Here is a 27,133-nt window from a genome sequence, read left to right as displayed (position 1 = left end):
CTGTCTGAAATGTCATCGTGAAAAATTTTCATCACTGTCCTGAGGACATGCCTTTAAGGATTCCTCCACACTGGATTATTTTGGAAAAAAAATTTCCCACATATCAGGAAATTCGTTTGCTTCCTTATACCAGTGCTCATTATTTGACTAAATAATTATATTTATATGAAGGAATACAAAACTACACCATCTGAGGGGACATCTATCAAAGGGCTTTACTGTGCTCCTTCACAGATACTATTTCAGCGAGCAAAGACTTCCCTGACCACAGGGACCTCTGTTGCATGTTTCAGAAAGGATGCTCTGATGTGTGCAATCCCAGTCAAATGCACTGTGATATTCCTTACAGTTATCCACCCCGCTGCTCCTCTGTATCATGTCATCTTAACTATACTCGGTATGTCCTGGTTCCTGTTACTGGTCTAAATAAGAGTTTTTCTTACTTACAAAGTGTTGAGGCAACATTTCATGGAATCTCCTTAATATTTTTCTCTCAAAACATTTTTCTGATAGTCAGCAGGAGTCCAATTTTAGAATCTTAGGCTCTGGGCTAATGAAAAGTGAATTAGAAGTTGATTGGCACAAATGCAAATGCTAATCCATTGATGAATGGCCATAATTCTTTATTTTTCCTCTAGACCTAAAATAACTTGTTGTAGATTGCCTGGCAATTAACAAATCTTACACATAAATACAGAACAAAGGAAAACAAAGTAATATATTCATTTATAAGGCACATTATACGAATCAAGAATCCACACTGGAGTCCAGATCCAGTCTGATGAACTATTTTGGAACACTGAATCTAGTCAAAACCACATGCCTTTGAAAAGTCGCTCCCCCAGTGAGATCCAGTACTGTTGCCTTTGCCACATGTCTAAAGCATCTTTGTTTTGTTTCAGCTGGCAGGGTTCATCTACGCCTGTTATGTTGTGAAATGTATAACTGAAGAAGAGGACAGCTGTAAGTATTAAAGCTCTATTCTGTTTCTTTCAAGTTCAGAGCATCTTCTTTACTGCCTCTTACCTGCTTTCCTAATTCTCAGACAATATCCCTTAACACATCATTAGAATAGGGACTAAGCCCTTTGTACCCATTAGGCTAAAATGTTTTTCATAAAAGTATCCAGCATATAGATAACTAATCAGTTTCACCCAGGACTACAAATCCCAACAATCAACAATTTGCAATAGTTCCAAAAATTCTCACAAGAACTGACTTCAGATTAATTCAAGAAATTTGTCTTCATGAAACCAAATGTTCATATTGCCTATTTTTTCCTACAATTTGATACAAATAGCTAGAACTTTATGTCAGAGTCTCAGCATTCAGCACTACTGCTTGATCCAGAGTTTAGATGGAGGTACCCTCTCACAAGCCTCTAAGTGGCTCCACTGTCCTCTGCTCTTCTAAAAATCGGCAGGTAGAAGGTTTCACTCCTTCCTTGCCCCCTAAGGATCTGAAATAGGAGAATTGGGAAAAGTACTTCAGTGCTCTCTGGGTACTTGCCCATACAGCTATATTTATTCTGAGGAAAAATCAGAGCTGGGAATCATTTTTCTTGGTTTCTAAAAATATTCATAATGATTGGGGTTGTTGAGACAGTGGAGGAAAAGATGAGGATCCACTGCTGTTATAGGATGATTTGAGGAAAATACTCAAAGAGAAATATGTGTTTCTTCTTCACTTTCCAGTCATACTAGAAAGAAGGAGGCTGTATCATGTGATTCATTTAGAGGAGGCACATTCTCAATCATATTCACACATGATGTAAAATTAGGAATATACAGTGCATAGTTTATATTGTTTACAAAAGGAAATGATAGTCCTTTACAAATAAGCGTTTGTGAAACACTCCACAATGCATCAAGTGCTATGTCAGTTTTGCGATATTTTAAGATGAGTAGGGATTTCCCTGGTGGCGCAGCGGTTAAGAATCCGCCTTCCAAGGCAGGGGACAAGGGTTCGATCCCTGGTCCGGGAAGATCCCACATGCCGCATAGCAACTAAGCCCGTGTGCCACAACTACTGAGCCTGCGCTCTAGAGCCCGCAAGCCACAACTACTGAGCCCACGTGCCAAGAGCCTGTGCTCCGCAACAAGTCACTGCAATGAGAAGCCCGCGCACCACAACGAAGAGTAGCCGCCGTTCACCACAACTAGAGAAATCCTGCGTGCAGCAACGAAGACCCAATGCAGCAAAAATAAATAAATAAATAACTTTATTAAAAAAAAAAAAGATGAGTAATATGCAGTCTTTTACTTCTAGGAATTAAGCATTTTGTAGGGGAAAGAAACATGTGAACAAATAAGTATAATAAAACTCTGTAGAGTGTATAGTGTGGGGAGATAGGAAAGGAATCAGGAAAGGTTTCATAGAGAAGGACACTCTTGAGCTTGGTCTTAGAAAATAAATAGATATTTGGATAGCTGATACAGGAGTAAGGTGATCCCAGGCAAAAGGTGAAAAAGAACCAAGACATATCACAGCCTGCCATGTTGGGGGCAGAGCAGTCAGGTTAATATGACTGAATTATATCCTGTGCTAGAGGTGGGTACCCAGAGACGATTGGAAAAGATGAGACAGTAGAAAAATGGTTATGACAAAGTAAGGAGTCTGGACTTTACTTTGTATAACATGATGGCCAATCAATTGGCAGTTAATAGAAAGAAAATAACAATCAGAAATGCACTTCAGAAAAAACATAATGGTATCAGTATGAAGGAGAGACTTGAACGGGAGGGTCGAGATTAAGGAAAGACAGATTAGGACACCATGAAAATGACTGAGATATGAGATGATGAGGGTCTGGACTAAGACCAGTGTTGGAGAGGGAGAGGACAGATATGTTATTAAACATAAAAATAATACTGATTAATGGGCCATGGATGGGTACTATGTAAGGCGTAAGGAAGAGACTGATAGATTTCTGAATTTCTGATATGAGTGAATGGCTAGATGGAAATGTCACTTGAGGAAAGTAGAATGGGGATTCAGCAATTGGTTCAGTTTGGAAAGGTTGAGTTTGAGGTGCTTAACGAAGATGCAGGAGAAGATATCTAGTAAGCACTTGTTCTATGCCCAAAAGATTTATTCTTTTGGAAGGGTAAATATTAGGAAAGGTAAAAGATATATGGATTTTAAAATGTATGGACTCCACAAACTATGTAAGTTCATTCAGCTATTACCATTCAGTGTCTTTGTGCCAAATCCTTGATGAGTCTATAGGTTAAATTCCATATGGGAATTGAGCTTTCTCTAAACTATAATGTTTGATTTTATTTCACAATGATGTCTGCATTTTTGTCTTCAGAAAAATACTGACACACCAAGTCTCCTAGACAGATAATCGGTATCTCTCCAGAATAGTACCTCCCAAGCGGGATCCCAGAAACGCTAGTCCATAAGCTATACTGCTCAAAAAAGATTCCAAAGCCAAGTAAGTTTGACACTGAAAATTTAGAATGCACATTTATGTATTAACATCTCTGAGAGTATTGCAATAAAGAAATATGTCCAATTTGTCCTAATCCACAGTTTTGTTTTAACCATATTGCGTTGGATGAGATACAGTGAGGCCAGAAGCAGATCAAAGAGAGAAACCAAAAAGGGTTTTACTACATTCACGGTTCCCTAGGGAGAACACAGCATGCCACGCAGGGCCACTCAGGGAAAGCACCATCGTGGGTCATGAGGCAGAGAGACAGAGAGAGAGAGAAGAGAGAGAGAAAGAGAAAGAGAGAGAGAGGGAGGGAGGAGAGAGAAACACACACACACACACACACACACACACACGCAGAACTGTAAGGAAGTGCTTTCACTGTGGTTTCCAGGGAAAGGACCAGACAAGGCAGGGTAAAAGGGTTTAGGATTGGCTAAGTTTGAAAGAGGTCCCCATGAAATTCATGTTCACTGTGACTGTCAGAGAATAAGGTTTGGGGCTATCTAAGGTCTCCAGATGTTTTGGGTGGGCCAGGCTTAACTTGGGAACAGCCTGTGGTCATTCTGTAGATGTTAAGGCATTTTACAGAAGCTAAAACTATAGTTAATATCCCAAACATTTGAACACAGAACCTTTTTTCATAAGAAATCTTAATATTCCAGGGAATTATAATTCCAGGCAACTCATTTTAGGGAATTCTGCCCTAGGTCAAGTTTTGGTCAAAGCCATGTAAATCCAAGGGGATGTGAAGTTACAAATATCTTCTGGAAGATAAGGCTTATCTTTCAAGCATCTAATAAACTGTTTTCCACAATGCTTATGTCTTTTTATGTATTTTGACCACAACTCCTTAAGTGCCTTTATTAATCTAAAAGACAAGCAGACTTATCATAGATAATTTTTCTAATTTTAGTCTTTTTGCTCAGTGAGTAAGATATGAACTACTTTCCTTTTTTTTATACCCAAGTAGACTCATGCTTATCATGAACATCCATGGGACTACTAAACAACCTGGAGGAGATGCTCATTTGGGCCAGTTCTCTGTCCAGTTAGGTCTGTTTACTTGTGGTCACTCACACACAGACAATTATGAATATTTGTTGAGTAAAATGCTTTAGATTGATATTTCCCATGCATTATCATTATCTTGATCACCTGTCTATATGTTTACCTCCAGGCACTGCCTAGAACACATGACTTCCAATGCTCAAGTGTAAAAAAGGGTGCAATTTCTATCTAGTTTTCAGTAATTATATTATAAAGGAAATTATTTTGATCCTTTAAAAATGTTTTGGCTTGATGAATGTACAATAAAACACACACACACACACACGCACACACACACACAAATGCTCTCAGAAAGTAAGTCCTGAAAGATGGGGAAAGTTTAATGTATATATAAACAGGGAAAGGACCTCTGTGTAACTATTCTTACCTGCTGTGGATCTGCAATGAAGCAACCTGATGGGAGTGTAGTACAGGAGGAGATGCCAGCTCCCTACTTGCCAAATTAGTTAAGTTTCCATTCCTAAGAGCCTCACAAGGAACACAGGACAGTTTGGGTTCTGTAGCTGTGCTGAGAATGGACTGTGGAGATAAGGGCCTAATTACGGCACCTGGAAGACTGAAGTATTCTTGACGTCAATAGGAAGCGGACCGGCTCTGTACTCAGTTTTGATATCTGAGGCTCAGCAGCAAGTGTAGCCAAAGAGCCTCAGAGGCACCACCCTCTAGGGAGCTAAGGCGAGGGTTCAGGCTCCATGAGCGAAGAGTCAAACTTAGACTCCACGAAATAGCAATAAATCATCACTGAACTAGAGGGAGTTCCTGCAGGCACATCAAATGCCTAAGATTTTTTTCTTTATTTCTCCTTTTAAACAGTATCTCATTTACTTTTCTAGAGGCCAGTTTTATAAATACTTATATAGACACTTTAATGCAAAGTTGTTGTTAATTTCCTCAATGAAAACCCTGGGCCTTGAAGTTTACATCTCTGACCCTCTGGTTACCTAAGCCAGAGCCCCAGCCTGACAGGCCAACTGGCTGTGCAAACTCACAGGACAACACTGCCATCTGCTGTGCCTATCAGGGATGACAACCACCCTTGGACCAAAGATTTCAAATAGGAAGATGTGGGCAATTCCGCCCCCATATATCAGTCACCTAGGGGTGCAATAACAAAATATAACAGACTGGGTGGCTTAAACAATGCATATTTATTTTCTCACAGTTCTGGAGGCCAGAAGTCCAAGATCAAGGTGTTGGCAGGTTTGGTTTCTCCTAAAGTCTCTCTCCTTGGCTTGTAGAAGGCTGAATTCTCACTTTGCCCCCTTTTCTCTGTCTGTGCATGCCTCCATGTCTCTTCCTCTTCTTATAAGGACACCAGTTTTATTGAATTAGGGCCACGCACTTATGGCCTCTTTAGCCTTAATTACCTCTTTAAAGGCCCCATCTCCAAATACAATCATATAGCAGGTTAGGCCTTTAACAGATAAATTTGGAAGGGGATACCATTCAGACCATAACATTCCATATCTAAAGATACACACACACACACACGCACGCACACACACACACACGCACGCACACACCATGTGGCTGTTGGCTATTTGAAAATACCTATGGGGAACAGAGTGGGGCTAGCTTCTGCTCACTGGCACATCAAACGCCTGTGGGTAAGAGGCTCCAGGTGGTAATGGTAGCCTCCCTGCTCCTGGCTCACTGCCAGTAGGCAGGAGTTCCGGTCCGCATCGCCTGCTGTGGGGTGGGGTGATCTGCCTTCAGATGAGAAGCTCCTCACCAGAAAAACGCTGGAACCTGCTCCAGAGGGTATGCCTTGACACTTGAACCTTATTTGAGTGGGGCAACCATCACAACATACTTTTATATATTTGTTCATGAAAAGGCAGTGATATGTCTTAGGAGAAAAGACTTTCTCCAGGAGAGCGTGCATCCCTCGCTGAGCTGTCTTTGTGGCTGGGCTCTTCACTGTATCATCTGTTGCCAACCATGCTGAGTTTTCCTTATGACCTCCAGTGTTTTCTATTCCCCTCTACTTGTTCTCTTTGACAGTATTCTGTGAAAGAAAGAAAATGTTCTGAGATTTCTGGTCTGGTGCCTTTTACTATACTTGGAGCTCTTCTCTCCCTTAATCCTCAGCTCTTCTGCACCAGAGTCCGATGTCCACTTACAGTGACAGAACTAAGAACTTATCAGCTTCATTAGAGTTGTTGGATGTGACAATTAAAAGGAAAACATGCAGCTGTGGAAAAATAATAACTAATCCATAATAGAAAAAATAGGCAACATGATTTCTCAATTTTTATTATGTTTTCTTATAAACCTTTGCGTTAATAGTTAAACTAAAAATAAAAATAAACATCAGTCCTCTGGAAAATGGATCCGTTTTTCTAAGTAGTCACTATCTTTTCTAAAAGAGATTCAATGTGTTTGCAAATGTTCTTAAATATTCAAATCATCCGGGAAAATATGCAGAATGTCATTTTAAAAATATCCTAAGGGGGCTTATTTTGAAAAAAATATTGGAAAATTAATTCTAAATGTTTAAACACACATGTTTAGATACACACATGCACAAACCTACCAACCAAGCACAGATGCATAAAAGCCTGTCCTGAATTCTCCAAAATAAACTGGCCTTGGGATAAAAGTCATAATCGATTTATAGACTCTTTCCATTTGAAAAGCAAACCACGGAAATTATTCACTTCTCTGAGGCTAATAATTTTCTGTTATTTTTGTTTGATTTTTCTGCTAAAGCCTGCTGGCCTACACTTCTGTGTATTGAACTCTGTTCTGTATATTTTGATCGCTTTTCCAGTTTGACAGGATCATTGAGTTTGGATGGAATTCTTTGAGTACAAGGACACACTCTCCCGCCTGTGGGGGAGGGTAGAGGTGGCAAGGGAGGAGTACTCGTCCATTAAAAAATATTTGGTTCTTTCTGTTTACAAAGGAATGTAAGTTTACTGCAGAATGTAGAGAAAATACAGATAAACAAACAAAAAAGAAAATTAGAATGATTTCACAATTTTGAATTCTGGTTCTCAGGTAACATTTGGGTATATGTCTGCTTTCTTCCTTTCTTTTTCTTTCTCTCTATCTGGTTGTTAGGGCCATATTATACATTCTGTTTGGTAACCTGAGCTTTCTTTCTTATTATTTATAAATCACTCTCCAAACATAACCTAAGGGGTAGGCAATTAGCAGTTCAAAAAAGGTGCCAAGTTCCTGGGTGCCAGGTTGACAGGTAGAGTTATGAGAATGGTGTGTCTATTTTTACTGTTCAAATATCATACTCAAGCAATCAAATGAAAGAGTAGTATATTACTGTTTTCTTTATAACATTTGTTTTGTAATTCTGAAGGTGACTGAGTGAAATAACCTTGTCCATATCTGCCAGGCTCCCACAAAATCAAAATGTGCCGTTCCTTTCCCCATCTCTGAACAGAATCACATGTGATTAGAGTCTGGCGCCCCAGACTTCAGATGCTACTAACCTCGAGCTAATGCCCTACAGAATCATAGTGGGGCCAAGGTAGAAGGTGTCACCTTGCTCCTCTTCCAACTTCCCAGAGCACAGGAGGTCTGCATTTATTTAATTTTACAACTCTTGATTCCGCTTAAGATTTCTTGTGAACTAAGAACACTGCAGAGTTTGAAATGATAGGAAACTACTGCCTACTGCTCTATTTCAACACTTTAATTTTATAGGCCCATATAGATTAAATGACTTGCCCCAGGTCACTGAGCTTATCTGTGAACTTCTGACATAATATAGCACATATTGACTCCCTCAGGGTAAGAGTATTAGGGGATGCTAGTGGGGACCACAGCTATCTTGACCACCGCTACATCCTCAGCATCTAGCCTACCCCCAACCTGAAGCAGGACTCAGTAAGTATATGGGAAATAAACGAATCAATCAGCTCTCCACTAACATTTCCTGGACTATATGGAAACTCCTAAGGAAATGTGACATTTTTTTAGACCCCAATTGATTCTAAGTAAATGAATAATGAATTAGAATAAAGCAGCTTTCATCGTTTTCTAGACAAATGGAAGAAAGTGGAAAAAAAAGATAAGCTGCCATATGTAAAAATAAAAGACAGCCTAGATGATCAGCACCTGAAACGAATGCTTACATATACATGTGCCTCCTGTTAATCACTTGCGAGCTCCTATTAGTGACAACAGCCTTCCCTAACAGTGATACAATTTTTACATTGTCTCCCAAAATTAGCGCTGGTCTTTTTTTCAGCCTGCTGTTACGTTGCTCCCTCTTGTGGTCAGGGAAGAGAAAACATACGCACTTTATTTTTAAATTTGGATATTCAGGTCCAAGTTGAGTCTTCTTTAACAATCACTTCTCATTTTCTCCCTTTTCTCTTAACATCTCCTCCATTATACTCTACTGCTTATTATACACACACATACACACACATACATGCACACTATAATCATCTTTAAATAAATCTAATGTTCCCAAATCAAAAATAGCGGGGAAAGAAATTGATTCATTCCCTATCTTTGCTGATTCGAAACAATCAGGACCTTGTTTCTAAAGAGTCAATGTTGAGGTAACTATATTCCTACTAGCAAAGGAGGACCTTTAACTGGGGTGTAATAAAGGAGGTATGTGGTGCAGAAAACTGACATGATCCAGTAGATAAATAATATCCAAGTTGTTTTAATCTGCCTCAATGGAAAAGAAAGCAACAGCATGTGAAAGGAAGGAGAAGTGGTGACATTTACAGAAATGATTAAAAGAAACATCTCCCATTTTGCTTATTCTGCCTCTTCCAATTCTCTAATACCTAGTCCACCTGTACTGGGTGTCCTGTACTCGTTTCCTCACCATCTCTCTCTATACCCACATGGATAATGACATGAGAAGGAAAGCAGCTAAGTGGCAGAAAAATAGGATGCTTTTAGCACCAATATACATGCTCACAAAATAAAATTGCTGGGATCCCTTAGTCCTACCTTGAAAGGACAAATGAGAACAAGACAAAGAGCTGGCCCAGGAAACAGAAGTCTAAAAGCTCTCCAAAGCTGAGACGTGCTAAGAAAGAAGACTGTACATTCAAAGTTAGTCTTTTGATAAATGATGCTGGCTGTTGCCAATTTCATTACGACCAGTTTTACTTTAGTGGTGGAAATGGCATCTAATAGGAACAGAAGGCCAGGCTTAGCTATCTCCTTCTTAACAGCAGGAGGACTAAAAACACTGCATCTCTAAGGATGGCCACCAGGTACGCAGAATGAAAACATCTGAGTGGAGCAGCCTTACACAGAGCGCTGCAAGAGTGCCTTGTAAATAAGCAGCATAGGGCGAACCCTCAATCCTGTGACATTTAAATGAGGCTGCTCCAGCAGCAGAGTCAGGAAGGCCTCCACGAGGATGGGTTGGCATTGTGTGGCAGGGAGTGAAGGAGAAACAAACTTAAAGCTCACAGGAGGCGAGGTTTATTTAAATAATAGAAAGTAATTAGGCTGAAGACAAAAATCAGTGATGGCATTTTAAAATTACAATTAATTTAAAGGTTAATTTCCTTTGGTGTTAAAATCTTATTTAAAACATTTACCAGGAAAGGAAATGAGGATGTTACTATCAAGAGGTGTAGAGTGCTTCTGGGAATCCATGCCTATTATCACTGGAAAATTAGGTTAGGCCCAAAGTGAGAATTTCAATTCATTTCTGTGTATAATAGATGGCAGTCTGGTCTCAGTGTCAGCAGGGTTGGCTGGGGCAGTGCAGGATTTGCATTTTTTGTTTGTTTGTTTATGGGATTAACTGCAAATGTTTCCAACAAAGAAGGCTAGTTTATACATGAACAATCCTGACACACACAAAAAATTGGATATGGATTGCTGCCTTTGTAACTAATGAAGCTGATGTTAAAGGAATTCCCAAGAGCACAGAGGCAAAGGGACGCACATAGTCACTCATCCATATACCTTCATCCCGGAAGTAAATTAAAAGGAGGCCACAGTATTTCTGTGGGCTCCAAACCTGTCAGTCCGCTGCTTCTCTCCCAGGTCCCACCATTTTCATCACTCTGCTTTCCAACTGGGAATTGTCATGTCTCATGTCTCAGGTTCCAATATACCCTATTCAGCAGTTCATCTCCCTGGAAACTTGCTTAGTAAAATCAATGCATGATAGTAGTAACAGCCAGAGGGGAAACAACTCCTTTGCACTAAATTTTCCCATTCATTATGCCTTTGCAGATTTGTTCATTTTAAACGTTTTATTGCTATTATCAGTATGTAAACCAATCCCACAAATATGGAATTGTGCAGATCATAGCGCTATGAACAATATTAGCAATCACCTGCTTTAATCCTCTAATTTTACAGCTGAGGAAAGGAACACTGAAATTGATTTGCTCTGAGTCAATCATTTAGAGGCAGTGCTGGGAGCAGAACTTGTCTCCCGATTCTAGGTATACTTTACACATCACTTCACTGTGAGACTCGACGTAGATTCTTCCAACACATGTTTGCCGAGCAGCCACTGCACATGGTAGGCTCTGTGTTAGTCACTAGGCACGAGGCAGACACTGTCTTTGCCCTCCTGATACTTACAGCCCAGCACACAGTTCACAGGAGGAACTACACCAAAGCGTGATGAGCGTTCAGACAAGGAAAGTGGGGGTAGGGGGACATACCCCAGGGGTGCCTCATCTAGTTAAGAAAACTAGGAAATTCTTCCCTGAGGAAATGACATTTCCACCGAAACCTAAAGGACAAATCAGGGGGATATGCAGAATGTAACAAAAATAGGTGTCTTTTTTAAAAAGGGTAACTTTTTCCACCCGTATTGACCAAATGGACACCATAATTCACACAGGAATCATCTTAAGTGTTTTTAATGAACCCCATACAGCAAATCTAGTTTCACCTTTCCCACATAGCTGGAAAAATATTAGAGTAACCACTGGACATCCTCATACCTGAAACTGCTATTGTTGTTCTATAAAGATGAGTAATTTAGGTTTAGTCCTCCTTTCTGGAGGCTGCAAAATAATGTGAAGGTTGTGTTAGCAAAAATTACAGGGGGAGGAATAGTTCTCTACTGGGGGATTTTAGCATGCATGCTTTATTTTTCATTTTCCTAAATATGTATGCATTGATGTGCCCACATCCTAATTAAAACCACTGCATTTAAATGGGCTGTGCCTTCTAATATATATAAATATATCCTGGATGTCAGCTGAGAAGACATACCCAATCATGTCTAACTAGCTTGCCTATAGCCTGTAATAACTGCTCTTTCCAATTTCGACAGAAAGGCATGTCACATAATTGAAAGCCATTCTAATAGGGGAGAACAAAACAGAGACTGGTAAATCTAACCCACCCAAATGGCATGGCACAAAGTGAGGCCAGGCACCTTTAAGATAAAGTTTGCTTAGCCATTTCATCATATTCTGCACACGATTCCACAGTTATTGAAAGTAATAAAGATATCTGAATACATAATTTTCTGACTCTAGCTTTACAATTTCTTGATCTTCTCAGCTCTTACCATCTTTGTCACCACTCACTTCACCTACCTCCTTAGTTCCCTTCACCAAGGAGGCTAATTTTTATCACCTTCATTATGGAGGAAGAAGGCTTCTCTAAAAATCACCAGTTCTAAAATTCTCTGCCTGACTATAAACTCCTATCTTTACTCCCTCCTTGTTCTCCTGCTTCCCTCCTGGAGGAATTTTTCTTCATCTTTATGTAGGAGCGTCCCTCCACTGGAATCTTTGTTTATCTTTCTGCTCATCATCTGTCTCCTGAATCCACAAGAGCGGTGATGCTCTTACAGGCACACTTAGTTTCCTTCCTTGCTTTCTCTTCCACCATCCTTGGATTTTCCATAACCCTGTCTGATGAGGCTCAGGTGCAGTTTCTCCACTCCTAATCCTGGGTTGCTGCACATGGCTGGAGAGAGTCCCTAAACCCAGCTGGATGCTCTCTCCTGCTCAACAAGGCTCTCCCTCCTCTCCCATGGACAGTGTGCCACAGTCACCACAGGATGTGCTCCAAACCTTTCCAAGTTCCTTAAGTCTAGTTCCCAAACCTGAGAAAATCAAAGCTACCAAACTCCTTCCATTTTTCCCTCAGAACCTCAACAATTCTATACCGGCAATTATCTTTCTGTCTTTTAGAAACCCTCTCCAAATCTGAGAGGAACCGTTAAGCTTTTCCTCTCCAAAGCAGTCCTTCCACCAAGCCTTGGCTTCATCCCCTCTGCCTGGTTCAGGAGATGAGCTCTTGGTGTCTTCATTATCGCCCACTCCACTGTAAAGTTCCTCTTCCCTACGTATGGGTCGAAGTCTCATAGACTACAAACCAGGCCGGGCCTAGCCTCTCCCCATCCTTTTGGATAATATATAAGGTGACTTCCAAAACTATTTGAAATATGGAAACTCAGTTCTACGTAGTTTTTTTTTTAATATATCTTCCCTTTTTTTCCACAATATGTCACATATGTCACATTCCTACTGCTTGCCAGACCACAATCAACCAACCAAGTGGGCATTAAGGGTTTCCATAAACCTACCTCAGCTTCTGCTGATGATTTCCACACTCATGTCATTCCATACAAAATTCCAGTAAATTCTAACACAAAGTTCTCTTCTTTGACCCTTATCTCCATCTACTTCCCTGGCCTGAAAAATTCTCATCCTTTCAGTAAAGAACCTAAATATATATTTTAAAGCATAATTTGAATCATTCTTTTGGTATAAATCCCTTGTTAAAAGAGATGAGATCCCAAATCTACCTGTAGTGCATCCATAAAATACATGCATCTAAGTATTAAACACATATAACCCTGTGAAGTTGGAATTGTTTTATTATCTCTACTTCACAGAGGAGGAAAGTCAGGCTCAGAGCAATTGTGACCTGCTTGTGGATATGATGCTGGTCAGAAGGGAAGGCACACCTGAGCCCAGGTCTTCCAACTACCAAGCCCTCAATCATTATATTACTTCATACTTTCCCTGTGATGTAGCCAGTGATGGCATTAGATTATTAGAATAAGATTCAATAGCAAGATCCTGGTCTCAGCAGAAAACCAGCATGTGTTTCTTCAAATCTCACCTAAGGTACTGGCCACACTGAGAATTAGCAAAAAATAGGCAAGAGTGAAAAGACAAAACAGTTTATCAAGTGGAAACTAATATTTCATTTTTATTTTTTAGAACCAACAGTTTAAAGTGGTTACTCAAATGATCTCTAACTAAAGAAATATTTCATTTTTATACCATTGTAGTGATTGCATTCCACTTCCAGTTTTTAGTATATGTAAATGTGTTACCAAGTTTAAAATATTGAAGATCTGGTTCTGATACAACTAAGAGAGAAACATGGAAAATAGAATCCTAAGACCCTGAGAAAATGTTATTTTCTGAACAAGGTTAGGAAGTGAAGCATCTGCCATGATTTAACTAATAAGTCTCATGTCATTCAATGCATGTTTCGCCTGCCAGAAGCTCTCTGTAGCATCACACTTCAGTGACCTTTCAGGCAATAACAGACTAAAGTACCCCTACAAAGGGTTGTGTTTTCCTAATCAGAAAAAAAAAATAGCTCTGAGTCCACTCAGAGATACAAGTCCAGACTGAGCACATCAAGCTCACACAGGAAGCTGAACTGCTGCCACCAAGTAAGTCTGTGTGGGAGGAAGGTGGGGCTTTTGAATTTGGGCTACAGTAGGTTATGCTCTGAATTCCTTTTGTGCAACTGGAGATAAGTACCCTTGAAATAGTGACCTGCAGAGACAATGGATTTACACTCTGTTTTCATAGGCCCACACAAATTTTTTAATGTCTTTCAATGAGTTCTTCCAAATATTTAGGCTTAGCTTTCTGTGAACTGCCTGTTAAAATTTCCCCCCATAGCCTTTTCCAGCTCTGTCTCCAAAAGAGAGTGTGTTGCCTAGTGGCTTTGTCATTAATAACCAAGGTACAATATTATATTACAATACCTCCCTGCCAACATGTATTTAAAAAAGCAGTTTTAAGTTTGCTGAACTCAGAGTTCATGATTAAAAGATTTAAATAAAAGGGAAGCTCACAACAGGAAACATATTTGAGTGAGGAATATTTATTCAAAAAGCACTTTTCTCTTGGTAATTTCAAAATCCCACTATTATTAATTTTATTAAATCATAGTTATTAAACTGATATGGCACTTTACTAATTTAAAATCATTGGGCATCTCTGTGCCTCTGTTGGTAAGTAGACAAAAACACACCCATATTGCAGATGGGAAAACTAAGCCAAAGAGAAAACGCTGTAACATCTGCAAAGAAAATAACATTCCTGAGTTGTTTTCAGAGGACCAAAAGCAAATCACTCCAATGAGGCAAAGATTAAATAAGTACAAATTTTATTTTATTTTGTCACCTTCTACCCAGTCATGTACCTCTGTTTAGGATGCTATGAACTGGCCAGAAAGAAAGCAATGTTTTCCCTAGCAATTATCAACATTTGCAACATAGCATTCGTCAATGGATTACCCTCTCAGCCCAGTCATTTTGATGCTAAAGCATGTCCTAGCCTCTTTCCTTCTACTCCCCTAGATCAAAGAGACTAGAGTGGTGCCTTCTTCCCATTGGTATCCAAAAGATTTCTTTTATCTCACAGGACCTAAGCAATCATTGACATTCTAGATCTTCTATAAAAGGTCTTCTCTTTATTATCATTCAAGACCTTATGAAGGAAAGGGTAAATGCACTCAGTCAAATTTCACTTAGAAATTTTACCAGCATCTTCCATGCTTAAATCAATTGTCTTTAAAAAAAAAAAAAAAAAAACAGCCTAAAGAGTTTATTCAGTAAATATGGCTTCCATGAGCCAGACACTGTTCTGGGTTCTGGGGCTACTGTAGTAAGTAGTAAATCTCATGCAGCTTAAATTATAGTGATGGGATCAACAACAAAAAAGTAGATTCACAATATGTCAGGTGGACATAGTTTTCAATAAAGCACAATAAAGCTGAATGAGGAAAAAGAAATTAATCTCTAAAATCCCAGCAAGTCCCTAATCTGCCTTGCACCAATTACGATTACATTTCCCTTTTCCCAAGTGTTTCCTGGTCCTTGCTGCTTGTACGTGCCACATATACTACATTTCCTAATGAAGCCAAACACCAACTCCCTCCTCTCATTCTTTTTGTTCCATTAAAGGCTGCAACATCCTCCTAGACAACAAATTTGAGCTATGAGCCAAACATCTAGATGCCATCACAATTACTTGGAGAAGTACCTGTTAGCTGTTTCATGACTCCTATTGCTTAGGAAAGTTTTACAATATTCAGTAGCCTCTTTAGAGCCTAAATAAATGTAATTATACAAAAGAAACAGAAAACAGACCAAAGTGGTATTAAGGGTATTCTAAAAATGTAAGCTAACCCCAGTCATTCAATTTTAAGAGAGAAAAACATAATTTCTTCTACTATGCTCTCCACCCACATGGCACCCCAAAGAGTTCCAAATTATGGGTGAAACACCATTCTGTAAAAGATGCAGAGAACCATGTCTACCTACACTGACCACCACACTCTTAACTCTAGTGTGGTCAGTTGGATCCAGCTTGTTCATATTCCTCTCCTTCAGGTCTTTAGGAAGACATCCAAACAATTACTGAGAATGAGTACATGTGGAAACTGACCTTACATAAATTCCTTGGCTGTGAACACAGGCAGGTATATAAAATACACTACAGAAAATATATCTTTTGATTCTGATTTAAATTTGAATGCCCCCTCACAAGTGAGATGGTAAAAATGCATCCTGGTTACACTCAGATCCTCTTCTTTTCTCCTCTTGGTTCTGAGTCATCTGCTGTTGCATCCTTTTCCACGGCCCCAGATGATCTGAACGACCAGAATGACCAGAACAATCACAATCCTTCTGTCAAAGCTTTAGCGCTATCCTCCCCAGCTGGGTAGTTGTAAATCGGCTCTACCAACCCACACACCAGATAGATGGCTAATGAGAGCAAGACGCAGACAACTCAACCTCCATTCGCAACAGTACTCGGACACATCTCATTTCCCTTCTGGCCTTTTCTCATGTCTCCAGAAGGTCTACACTGCTCCTGACTCAAGCTTTGTTTCCCAGTTTTGGTCCCAATTCTATCCTTTGGACTTGAAGATTCATCTTGGTTTCTTCTGGTTATCCCTTGGTTCACTGCACAGTCTCTGACTTATAAATTACCATCTGTTTTTTTCTGCCATCCATCTCACACCTCTGGAATCAAGCTAAGGAAATATTTCAAAACAACAATGACAACACTAATAAGCCTGAGGTTGACTTGGATCTCGGTTTCAGTGGAGGAGACCTTACTGTTTACATCTTCCCACTCTCTTCTCCAGCACCAGGGTGGGGACCATCTTACTAACAGGGAACCTCAGAACAAGGAAACTTTAATGCTTGAATGCCTCTCAGAAAACTAGTCCTTAAGTCTTAATGTTGGTAAGAGTGAACCCCAATGAACAGGAATTCAGGCACTATCTGCAATGAATCCCCAATTGTGGAAAATAATTTCTCAAAATACAAACTTTAAATATAGTTGCCATTTAATTATTGTACAGCTCTTCTGGTACCATTTATATTAGCTAATGTGCAAACGTGGACAATTCAGAAAACAAAAGAGGTTCGCTCTCTTTTAATTCATCTTCTATAAAATATTTGATATAGTTCTATAGTTGTTCCAAATTAAAACACTTTCTTTCTTTCTTTCTCCTAAACTGCATGGTTTAGAAGAATTATAAAGAAAATCCTGAATTTTTAAGGGTTTTTAATTTTCTTCTTCCATACTGCATGTCTCACCCAGGGCTCTACGTTCCTTATTTTATCCTCACACTAATAGTATTAAGTATTATAATTCTTGTGTAAGAGAAGTTAAGTGATTTGTCTAAGGTCACACAGCTGGCAAGTGGTCAAAGCAGTATTTGAACCCTGATCCTTCTAACATCAGGATCTCTGTCCTTTTCATTACACTGTAGTCCTCCTTATCTGTAGTTTCACTTTCCATGGTTTCGATTACCTGCCCTCAACTGCAGTCTGAAAAGATTAAACGGAATAAACAATTCCTAAGTTTTAAATCATGAGCCATTCTGAGTAGTGTGATGCAATCTCACACCATCCTGCTCTGTCCCTCCAGTAACATAAATCATCCCTTTGTCCAGCATATTCATGCTGTGTATGCTACCCATCCGTTAGTGTAGGAAAAAAAAATAGTATTGTGTATATATAGGGTTCAGCACTATTCATGGTTCAAGCATCCACTAAGGATCTTGGACTGTATCCCCGCAGATAAGGGGGGACTGCTGTACTATTCCACTTCTGACCAGAAGAGAAATTCTGCCTCAGTAAAAGGGTTTTCATGATAAAAAGAGATATTAAATCAAAAGAATACACGGAGGCACCTTGAAAGCATATTAATAAGTGAAAGAAGCCAATCAGAAAAGGCTAGATACTATAGGAGTCCAACTCTATGACATTCTGGAAAAGGCAAAACTATGGAGACAGTAAAAAGATGAGTGGTTGCTAGAGATTAGGGGAGAGGGAGGGATAAAAAGGCAGAACACAGGACTTTTAGGGCAGTGAAACTATTCTGTATGATACTAACATTGTGGATACATGTCATTACATATTTGTCAAAACCTACAGAATTTAAAACACCAGAAGTGAACCGTAATACAAACTCTGGACTTTAGGTGGTAACAATATGTCAGTATAGGTTTATCAGCCATAACAAATGCACCACTCTGGTTGGGATGTTGACAGTAGGGGAGGTTGTGCACATGTTGGGCGGGGTGGGGGCAGGAGGGGGTATATAGCAACTCTTGGTATTTTCTTCTCAATTTTGCTGTGAACCTAAAACTGCTCTAAAAAATAAAATCTATTTTAAAAAAATAAAAAGATTTCCCCACTAAACAGACATCATGGACTTTATGTTACTTGCTCCAATTTCTACCTGTAACACTTAGGATATTAAAAAGAACAAAAACTAGTCAAAGCTAAGCCAACAGAAAAAGATATTAGAAAAAGTAAAGACATCCTCTAGCATCCTAATTCAGTTTCTAGTTTCCTCTCTTTCTTCTTCCTGTCATCTATCTTGTCAGCTTTTTGTTGTTTTGCCTCTTTTTGCCCCACCACATGACCTCCACATCCAGGAATGGGAAAGAAAAAACAAAACCAAAACATTTTCACAGCACTCTTAGTATTTACTGTCCCAGTTACTACCCCTTCCAAAATGTAGTGGTATAAAACAGCCATTATTATGCTCATGGATCTGTGGGTTAAGAATCCAGACAGGGCACAGTGACGATAGCTTGTTTCTGATCCCGGATGTCAGGACCCTCAGCTGGGAGACTCCAAGATTGGGCTGACTCAACAGCTTGGGGCTGGAATCATTTGGAGGCAATTTTTGTCACATGTCTGGGTGTTGATGGTGACTATCAGCTGGGACCTTAGCTAGCCTGTCAGCCAAAATCATATCCGAGGGTCCTCCATTGATCTCTCCACGTGGGCTAGTTTGGGATTCCTAGTTTGGGCGTGATGGCTGTGTTCCAAAAGAGAGCATCCCTAAAGAGCAAAGTGCATGACATTTTTTTGATCTAGCCTTGGAAGGCACAAAGTGTCACTTCTACCATACTCTATTGGTCAAAGTGGCCACAAAGTTCTACCCAGGTTCAAGAGGAAGGGACAAAGACCCAAACCTCAGGATGGGGTGAGTGTCAAGGTCACACTGCAGGCAGATATGGAATAGGAGATATTGTTGCAGCCATTTTGGATAATATAATCTACCACAGTAACTCTTGTTACATCTCATTGTACCTTAAATACCTAGGTATGTATTGCATTTGAATGTTTGGTTAGAGTTTGCTGCACATCTTTATTTCTGATTGTCTATTTGAGATTATGAACCACATAATGGCAGGGGACAGCCATTTTGAGCTAATTTACATGACCACCACCATAGCACCTTGTACTTGACAATCATAGGATATAACACTATTACTAGTGCCGCAATTGCTGATAGGTACATGCACTTGAGCGATCATTATTTTTTACATTTGTAATGTGTTGCAGAAAATGCTAACCAAAAAGACATATAGCATCTTAATTGTGCAAGTGAATTTTATTGCTCCAATTAGGTCTTGGTTGCTTCAAAGGAGTATATAAATTTCTTCTCCCAAGTGAATAGATTCTTGTAAAGCAATAATTGAATCTCACAGTTGAGGGGGGAAAAAAAATCACTGCCTTGAAGGAACTATCTTTTTTCCTCCACAATTAGCTAGTTCTGGTTTAATAGATTATTAAAAGGTTTATATTAGTAATCTGTGTGAGACCTTGATCATGAACGTTTATCTCTTCTGAAAAGTTAACTAATTAAGGCAATTGTCCCTTTCAGTTGATTTCATAGGTGGCTTTGACTCTTATGGCTATCAGGGGCCTCAGAAGACATCTCATTTACAGCTACAGCCTATGTACATGTAAGTACTTTACTTTGGAGGTATTCTTCTGGGATACTAAAAGATGATTAAGAAAATGTTATTGTGGCACAAAATAGATGGCATGCAGCTTTCCTTCAGTCATTTACTTTCAGTATTTTCTCTTCTATTAATATTGTTCTGACTGAGATAATTCTAATAAATTTTTTAAAAATTATGAATAATATTTAACTTACCAGGAAAGCCATCTCTAAAGTTACTTTTAAAAGTAGTCTTACATAAGTATCAACTACATGGCTAAAAATCCAATATAATATACAACTTCTTTGAATTACCCAAAATTTGTATATTTTGAAAATGATATAACATTGTAGGTAGTTATATGTAACTATATATAAGCCATATATCCTGGTTTTCCCAGTACAGTCTTAGTTTACATGGGTTGTCCTGATATAATTATTACCAGCACACCCTATTAGTCTTAAAAGTGTTCTCATTTGGATGATAAATGATAGGTTATCACCTTAATTATGTGTAGTGTTAAAAAATAATAATACTCTTTCATTTTTCTGGTGTGAAAAGTGAAAATGAAACCAGAATATTAACACTGAAACTTATCAGACCCTTAACTCTAGCACTCAAGAGAGCAGACATACAATCAGAGCCTGATTTTTATATCTGTGTTTAGGCAAATTCCCTTGGATAACAACTGATAACAAATTCTATATATCAGCATCAAGTGATATGCTGAATTGCAAGCGAAGATCAAAATAGAAAGTAAGATTCCAATTCATTTCGAAATGTGAGCTTCTCTCTTTGAAGATATGTGTTTGTCGTCGTTGTCCTCCACCATTGAATCATTTTACCTTTTAATATTGTTAGTGTGTAGGATAATAAACACATTTTTTGGATTACTTCTCCTCCAGAGAGATTAAAGTAATCCTTATACATCCCCTTTTAAGCTTTTCTTTACAAAGGGAATGATCTATGCATCATGCCTGCATTTTGTGTGTGTCTCTTGTAGTTTCCCAAAAGCATTTGGTAACACCACTCATAAAAAAACTTTATCCAGTTCAGAAATCAGCCAATACTGTATGTCATTCAAAGCATCCCTTTTGTAAACAGGACATCACACATCCCCTCTTTTACATTCCCAAAACCACTGCCCTAATTCAGGCAATCATTAACTGAAGTTTTCCAGTCTCTTTCTTATTTTAGAACTCCTATCCCACCTTCCATGTGACTGCCAAATTAATCTTCTTAAAGTACCACTCTGATTATGTTAGGCCCCTGCCCAAAACCTATCAATGACTCCTTATTGCCTACTGAACAAAGTCGAAACTCCTTATCAGACTTTGCAAATCTACTCTGATCTGGCCCCAGTGTTCTATTGAAATATTATCTCTCCTCTTCAACCTTTAATAGTCTCAACCATATGCAGACAATGCTGGGAGACCCCAGGAAAATGTAATGATAAATAAGAACTGGCCTCTGCTTCCTGAAGCTTATCATCTATTGAGGGCACACATAGTCTGATATCTCCCCTTATCCAGTTTTTTTTTTTTTTTTACAGCCAAACTAAAACTCTTACCATCTGCAAATATGACATGTATTTTTCCAATTGTCCATGCTGTTCTCTTGACACCAAATGTTGGGTTTTTTCCCCAAATTCCACTCTTTCAAATCCCACTCTCCTTCAAATTGTATCTTAAAATATACTTCCTTTATGAAACATTTCTTAATCTTTTTCCTCTGATATTTCTTTTTGTTTTGCCCCATACTATAGTTGTATTTCTATTTATACCATAACATTCCTATCCTCCCAGAAAGATTTGATAGCTTAAGCAAAAAATAAAATGATAAATCCTTTACATTCTTTACCATTCTTCTCAATATTGTAAGATAGCCTTGTGTAAAGTGCTCTATTAAAAAATAAAGTCAAAGCAGTAAGGAGTAGTGGTAAGGAGTAGTGGTTAAGATGAGCTACTGAAGGCAGACTGCATGAGATAAAATTCTTTATGACCCTGGACCTATAACTTTATTTGAATAACTTTATTCTCACCAAGCCTAAGTTTCCTCACCTGCAAAACAGAGACAATAGCATATGCACTTCATATAGTTGTTCTGAATTTACATAAAACAATGCTTGTAGAGCATGTACAACATAGGACATGTCACATACTACATGTTTAATAAACATAATTTCTTAGATGTAGTAACAATGCTTATGTTAACCAATATTACTCATGAAAAGATTTTATCAACTCAGAAATCACCATACACTGTATTTCATTCCCAAAAGGTTTCCTCTGTAAACAATATATCACATATATCAGCCCAAGTAACATGTAACAATATGTTTGTGCTCAAGAGTAGACCAGAACATCTACAAGTCCTGCAATTTCTTGCTTCTGACAATATCACACAACATTCTTATCATATAATATTACATTGTGTTGGTCAATATGAATGATCAATAAATATGATCAAAATATAATAAATTAGATGCAACCACTCTGTAAGCATCAGTTCTGATAATAACATGAGAATGCTGATTATATATAATCAAGACTATAGTTTCAAACCAGGCATTTATAATTCCAATGTTGTCTTTAAATAGAGGACTCTTCAAATTTAATGTCCAGAATGAAATTCCTTGAAGACAAAACTTCTCCTGATTTTATAAGTACTTTAAATGCTGAACCAAAAGTAATAAAAATATTATTTTCCTCCTTACTGCCTGAGAATAGTAAAATTATATAAGAGTTTTCAAATCTCACTGCTCATGAAATAAGTTAAATGTTTAATAAATCACCAGTCAAAATACTACTACCATGCCTTCTACAAAGAATCCTCTAGCAGACCTCAAGTACTAGAACACTAAGATTTTATTTTACAGGTGAGGAAACTAGATGAAAGAAAAGAAAAACAAAGGTCACACAACTTGTTACCTACACAGCCCCAATTATCAACCGATTTTCCTGACCGCTTAGTTTTTTCCAAATTCTTATGTGGACTGTTGAGTTTGCTCTGACATTTCATTCCCTGATTTTAAATTTACTTATCTTTACTTCCTCACACTAACTTAGCTGCCATAGTTCCATACATGCCTGCACCCTCCCCTTTTCCTGCGTTCCCTTTATTCCCTTTTGATTTCACATTATATGTGGTGTTGAATGAAGCGCTTTTTCAACTGTGTAGCCCTCAAATACAATCACTGGAGAGTCACTGCCTATTAAAATCCCATGAAAAACCAAAACGGATTCAAGTATAAACTTCATCCCCTGCTGGGAGGCAGAGACCTGAGCATCTCCTGTATCTTTGTCCTGTGGGGTGGACCTTCTCCTGTCAACCTGCCATAAATAAGTCTCATAAAATAAGAGTAATTTAACATCATGGGCCAGTTCAAGCACCCCAATGATATTATATAGCAACTGGAAATAAAAGCCGTTCCTTAGAAGGAAAACAGATGCTTAAAAGCAATGCGCAGTTTTAGCTGTGGGGTTTCCATTATACCCAGCAAATCTTCTGTGGCTCAGAGCCTGGACAAGGCTTTGAAAACACTGTCCTAACTGACCTCCATTCACAGCTGTGTTTCAGTTCCTGCAGTCAATGAATAGACAGTCTTCTTTTTTTAAAGTTAAGTTGGGTGAATGTTCTTGGCCTGTAATTCTTCAGATTATCTATAATCCATCTAAAAGGGAAGAGTTTTCATTAATTTTTCTCTTACAGTTTGGAGAACTCTTTGAAACAAATAATGGCTATGAAGTTGCTGCGGAAAAACATTCCCACGCCCGCAGGTTGATTTTCTAACAAAGTAGCTGCTTTGACTACCACTGACCTATGTGCCGAAGCAGGTTGAGATCTGTTTGGGCTCCCTGCAGTATAAATGTGAGAATACTCCATGCTATATCAGACCACATTTGAAAACATTGCATTCTTTTTGACAGCCTAATTGTACAGCAATACATATTCATTTGCCCCCAGAAAATGGATTTTAAATTACCATAAATGGCCTCTATCCAAAAGGTTGCACCGAGGAAAAAGTTGAGGAGAGGAAAATTGTCTATTTAAAGCACAATTTGGGCTTTGGATCTCTTTTTTTTTTTTTTTTTTTTGGTTTACTCTTGTGCTTGGAGAGGTGAGAAAAGGTGCTGAGCTCTCACCCTTGATTAAAAACATCTTTTTTCTCTCTCTCTCAGGTCGAAATAATACAAATGGCTTCAGTATATCAGCTCCTGGACCGTTCAAAGAACTTGTTTCGCAGTGGCCTCCTGCATTTTTTGAAGAGCAAGAAGCAACTAAGTTTAAATATATATACATACTAACAAAACATAAAGCCTCCACGTACACTGGGACCACACACACACACACACACAGACACACACACACAGGCACACACACACACATGCGGGCACACAACCAATTCTACTTGGCCTCCTCTTCCTAACTGAAACAGACAGATATGCAGGATACGCCCATCATGGATTTCCTGGAAGCAGGCTGCTTTCTCCCAGGCCTTTGGAAAGTTCATAAGGAGACATGCTGGTGCCCTCTGCTGGCCGTCACTAACTGCTCTGCAGCCCAGCCAGTCGGCCTCTGCCAGCTGCGAAGTCATCCAGGGCACATTAGCTTGAGAGCCCTGTCTTCTGCACTCCATATGTCTTGATAGCACCACGGCTATGTAGGCAATGTAATTGCAAAAAACAAACAAACGAAACATGCCATGACGACCCTGTAAGTGAAGTCTGAAATGGCAGGTTGTTTGCCCTAAAGGCTGTACCGTACATACTTGCCTTAACCCACCTAAGTTGTGCGCCTGAGAATCTCAGTGCAGACACCCCCAAGTCACTTCCTTTAGGCTAACACACTGCTATTAATTTCAAATGAGTTCAAGTCTGTGTGTGTCATGTCAAGAAACAAGACTGCATAGCTCAGCAACTGCAGTGTGTCTGTGTACAAAAACTGCCAGCTGTCAGCAAAGTGCTTTTACCATTGAGCCTCCATGGTGGCCAAAAAAAGACAAGTAATAATAACAAAGTAATAATCGTCATCTTTATAATTCTTCAATAAGGTCTTCTGAGGGGGTTGGGTGGGACAAAGTGGAACGTATCAATCTACTAAACTCATTAATCTACTGGAAGCAGAGAACAGAAATGGCTTAACTCACTGATTTTATTTATTGCACTCTAGGTGCTTTTATAAGTATCTACAAATGTCTTTTACTAACACAGAAACAGCTGTGGATTTCTATCAACAGAGGCCAACTGAATATGTATTAGCTATGTTTACTCTTTTATATCTAATTCAAATGGAAACCCCTATGTAGGTGAACTTTTTTTCCTAACTTCAGCGTACGAGATTATTTTTTGGGTGGGTGGGGGGAGCAATAGTTACCTTGGTGAAATATTTGAGATCTCTTTGTGGTATTTGGGGGATCTGTTGTGTGTTAGAGTGTATTTTCATCCTCCTGTATTATTGTGGCAGAAAAACTGTGCTGTTGACGTAGTTGGCAACAAGATGCCTTTGGAAACTTAATAGTAGGTCAATGTGTTTATGGAATATTCTGAATTCCTAGGAAATTTTGTTCTATATATTCAAACATTATTTGGTTTTCATTAGTGAAAAACATAATTAGCTCAGGCTTGTCAGGAACTCAGATGAGTCATTTTTTTTGGATCCACCTGAGACACTAAAATCAATTTTTTTCTTTTTAGAACTAATACACCACCCTTAAATGCAGTGAAATTCAGACTTGAAAAGTTATAAATTGGCATGGAGCAACTTTTTCTCCTTGTTTCTAAGAAGTTTCAGTTATTGGGTTGACCTACTTTGAACGTTAGCCCATCCAAATCTACATAAACCAGTCCCATTACTGTGTCTGCATGGATGTCTGTGATCTACACATATACGCATTTGAAAATAACAAAGGAACAAAGGTTACTATTAGAATATAAACTACAGAAAAAAGTTCCAGCACTTATGCTTGAATTTTCTCAGTGGTTTGTATATGTTTGTCCATATATACATGCATAAAATTATACAATCACAAACATGTCAGTGAAACCTCATATGATGATTTTATAGTGACATGCATGTTTAATGTATGAGAAAAATACTTACCAATGTATCCTTTGATTCTTAAAATATAAATACTATACATGCCAGAAATTATTCTAATGTGAGTATTAATGTGACTATTAAAAATGAGGTTTCACCGTACATTCATGCTGTGATGAGATTCCACCTTATAAGACATGTACATGGATAGAGATTTAAATGCACAGAGACTAAACCCTCATATTCCTGCTTTAAGTTGCAGCCAAGTTACCATCTAATCACTACTATCATCATCACCAAAATTTTTAAAAACAGTTGTTGACTACTAAAAAGGAATCAGTGGGCAGGGAGCACAGTAGTGTGATTCTATCTGGAAAAACATCTAAGGTGTACAGCTGTATCCTCCTCAAAATCCAGTGAAGAATGCTATTTTTCTAGGCTGAGCTTTTGTTATAAACCTAATATTCAGAAGGCAAGAGTTACAATCCTGTGTCTTTTTTTTTTTTTTGCATTTGTTAATTCTGAATGTATTTTTAACAGAGTGATTTTTTTGACTTACTAGTGTAATTTGCATTTTAAAAATAAATGGAAAAACAATCAAGTTTCTGAGCCATCCCTAAAAGCCCTTGTTCCTTCTCAAAGTGTATTCGATTATGTCATTGACAGGGACACCCTATACCATTGACATGGAGGCAATGCTGATGTTCTATACCATACAGGGATGTGTCAGCAGTAAAAAGGAATTGCCAGGCCTTGGCACCATTTTAGCTCAGTCATAGGTAACACATACTTTCATTATCTCTAAGGGTTCTTTTACAAGACTGCCTGGAATAGACTTGCTGTCATTTGGAGAACTTTTTTCCCTCCTCTATCTGGAATTTAGAGTTAGCATCCGGCTAATAGCTGGATTATATGGCACTATATTAAATAAAACTTTGGTTAACATAGGTAGGGTTTTTCATTTTTTTGTATGTCAAATTATTTAACATAAAATAATTTAAAATACTCACTTATTGCCCCTTTGATGACATAGACTTTGATGACAATTATAGTGAGCATTTTGAAATAGGATAGGCAAGTTGAAAAGACTAACCCCCGGCACTTGTGATAGTATAGCCACAATGTCAGCTGAGGTTTACCATA

At 38.6% G+C, this 27,133-nt stretch overlaps 1 protein-coding gene across 3 annotated transcripts in view; it reads left to right on the top strand.

The window, feature by feature from the left end:
- NKAIN2 (sodium/potassium transporting ATPase interacting 2) overlaps nt 1-25,186 on the top strand; it is a 992,732-nt gene extending 967,546 nt beyond the window's left edge. For 2 of the 3 annotated variants that reach the window (XM_061207108.1, XM_061207110.1), the window contains 3 exons: nt 903-963; nt 19,891-19,972; nt 24,133-25,186. In XM_061207108.1, the coding sequence (XP_061063091.1) occupies nt 903-963; nt 19,891-19,972; nt 24,133-24,142 (153 nt within the window). In that variant the 3' untranslated portion in view covers nt 24,143-25,186. Of the gene's footprint in view, nt 1-902; nt 964-1,950; nt 2,179-19,890; nt 19,973-24,132 lie in introns of those variants that run through there. The other variant, XM_061207109.1, reaches the window with a different exon arrangement.
- Nucleotides 25,187-27,133: the final 1,947 nt, after the last annotated feature.

The sequence above is a fragment of the Eubalaena glacialis genome, chromosome 12 (assembly GCF_028564815.1).
Source record: "Eubalaena glacialis isolate mEubGla1 chromosome 12, mEubGla1.1.hap2.+ XY, whole genome shotgun sequence".
Lineage (NCBI taxonomy): Eukaryota > Metazoa > Chordata > Mammalia > Artiodactyla > Balaenidae > Eubalaena > Eubalaena glacialis.
Note: the sequence above shows the minus strand (reverse complement) of the source record. Positions and strands in the feature narration are given on the sequence as shown.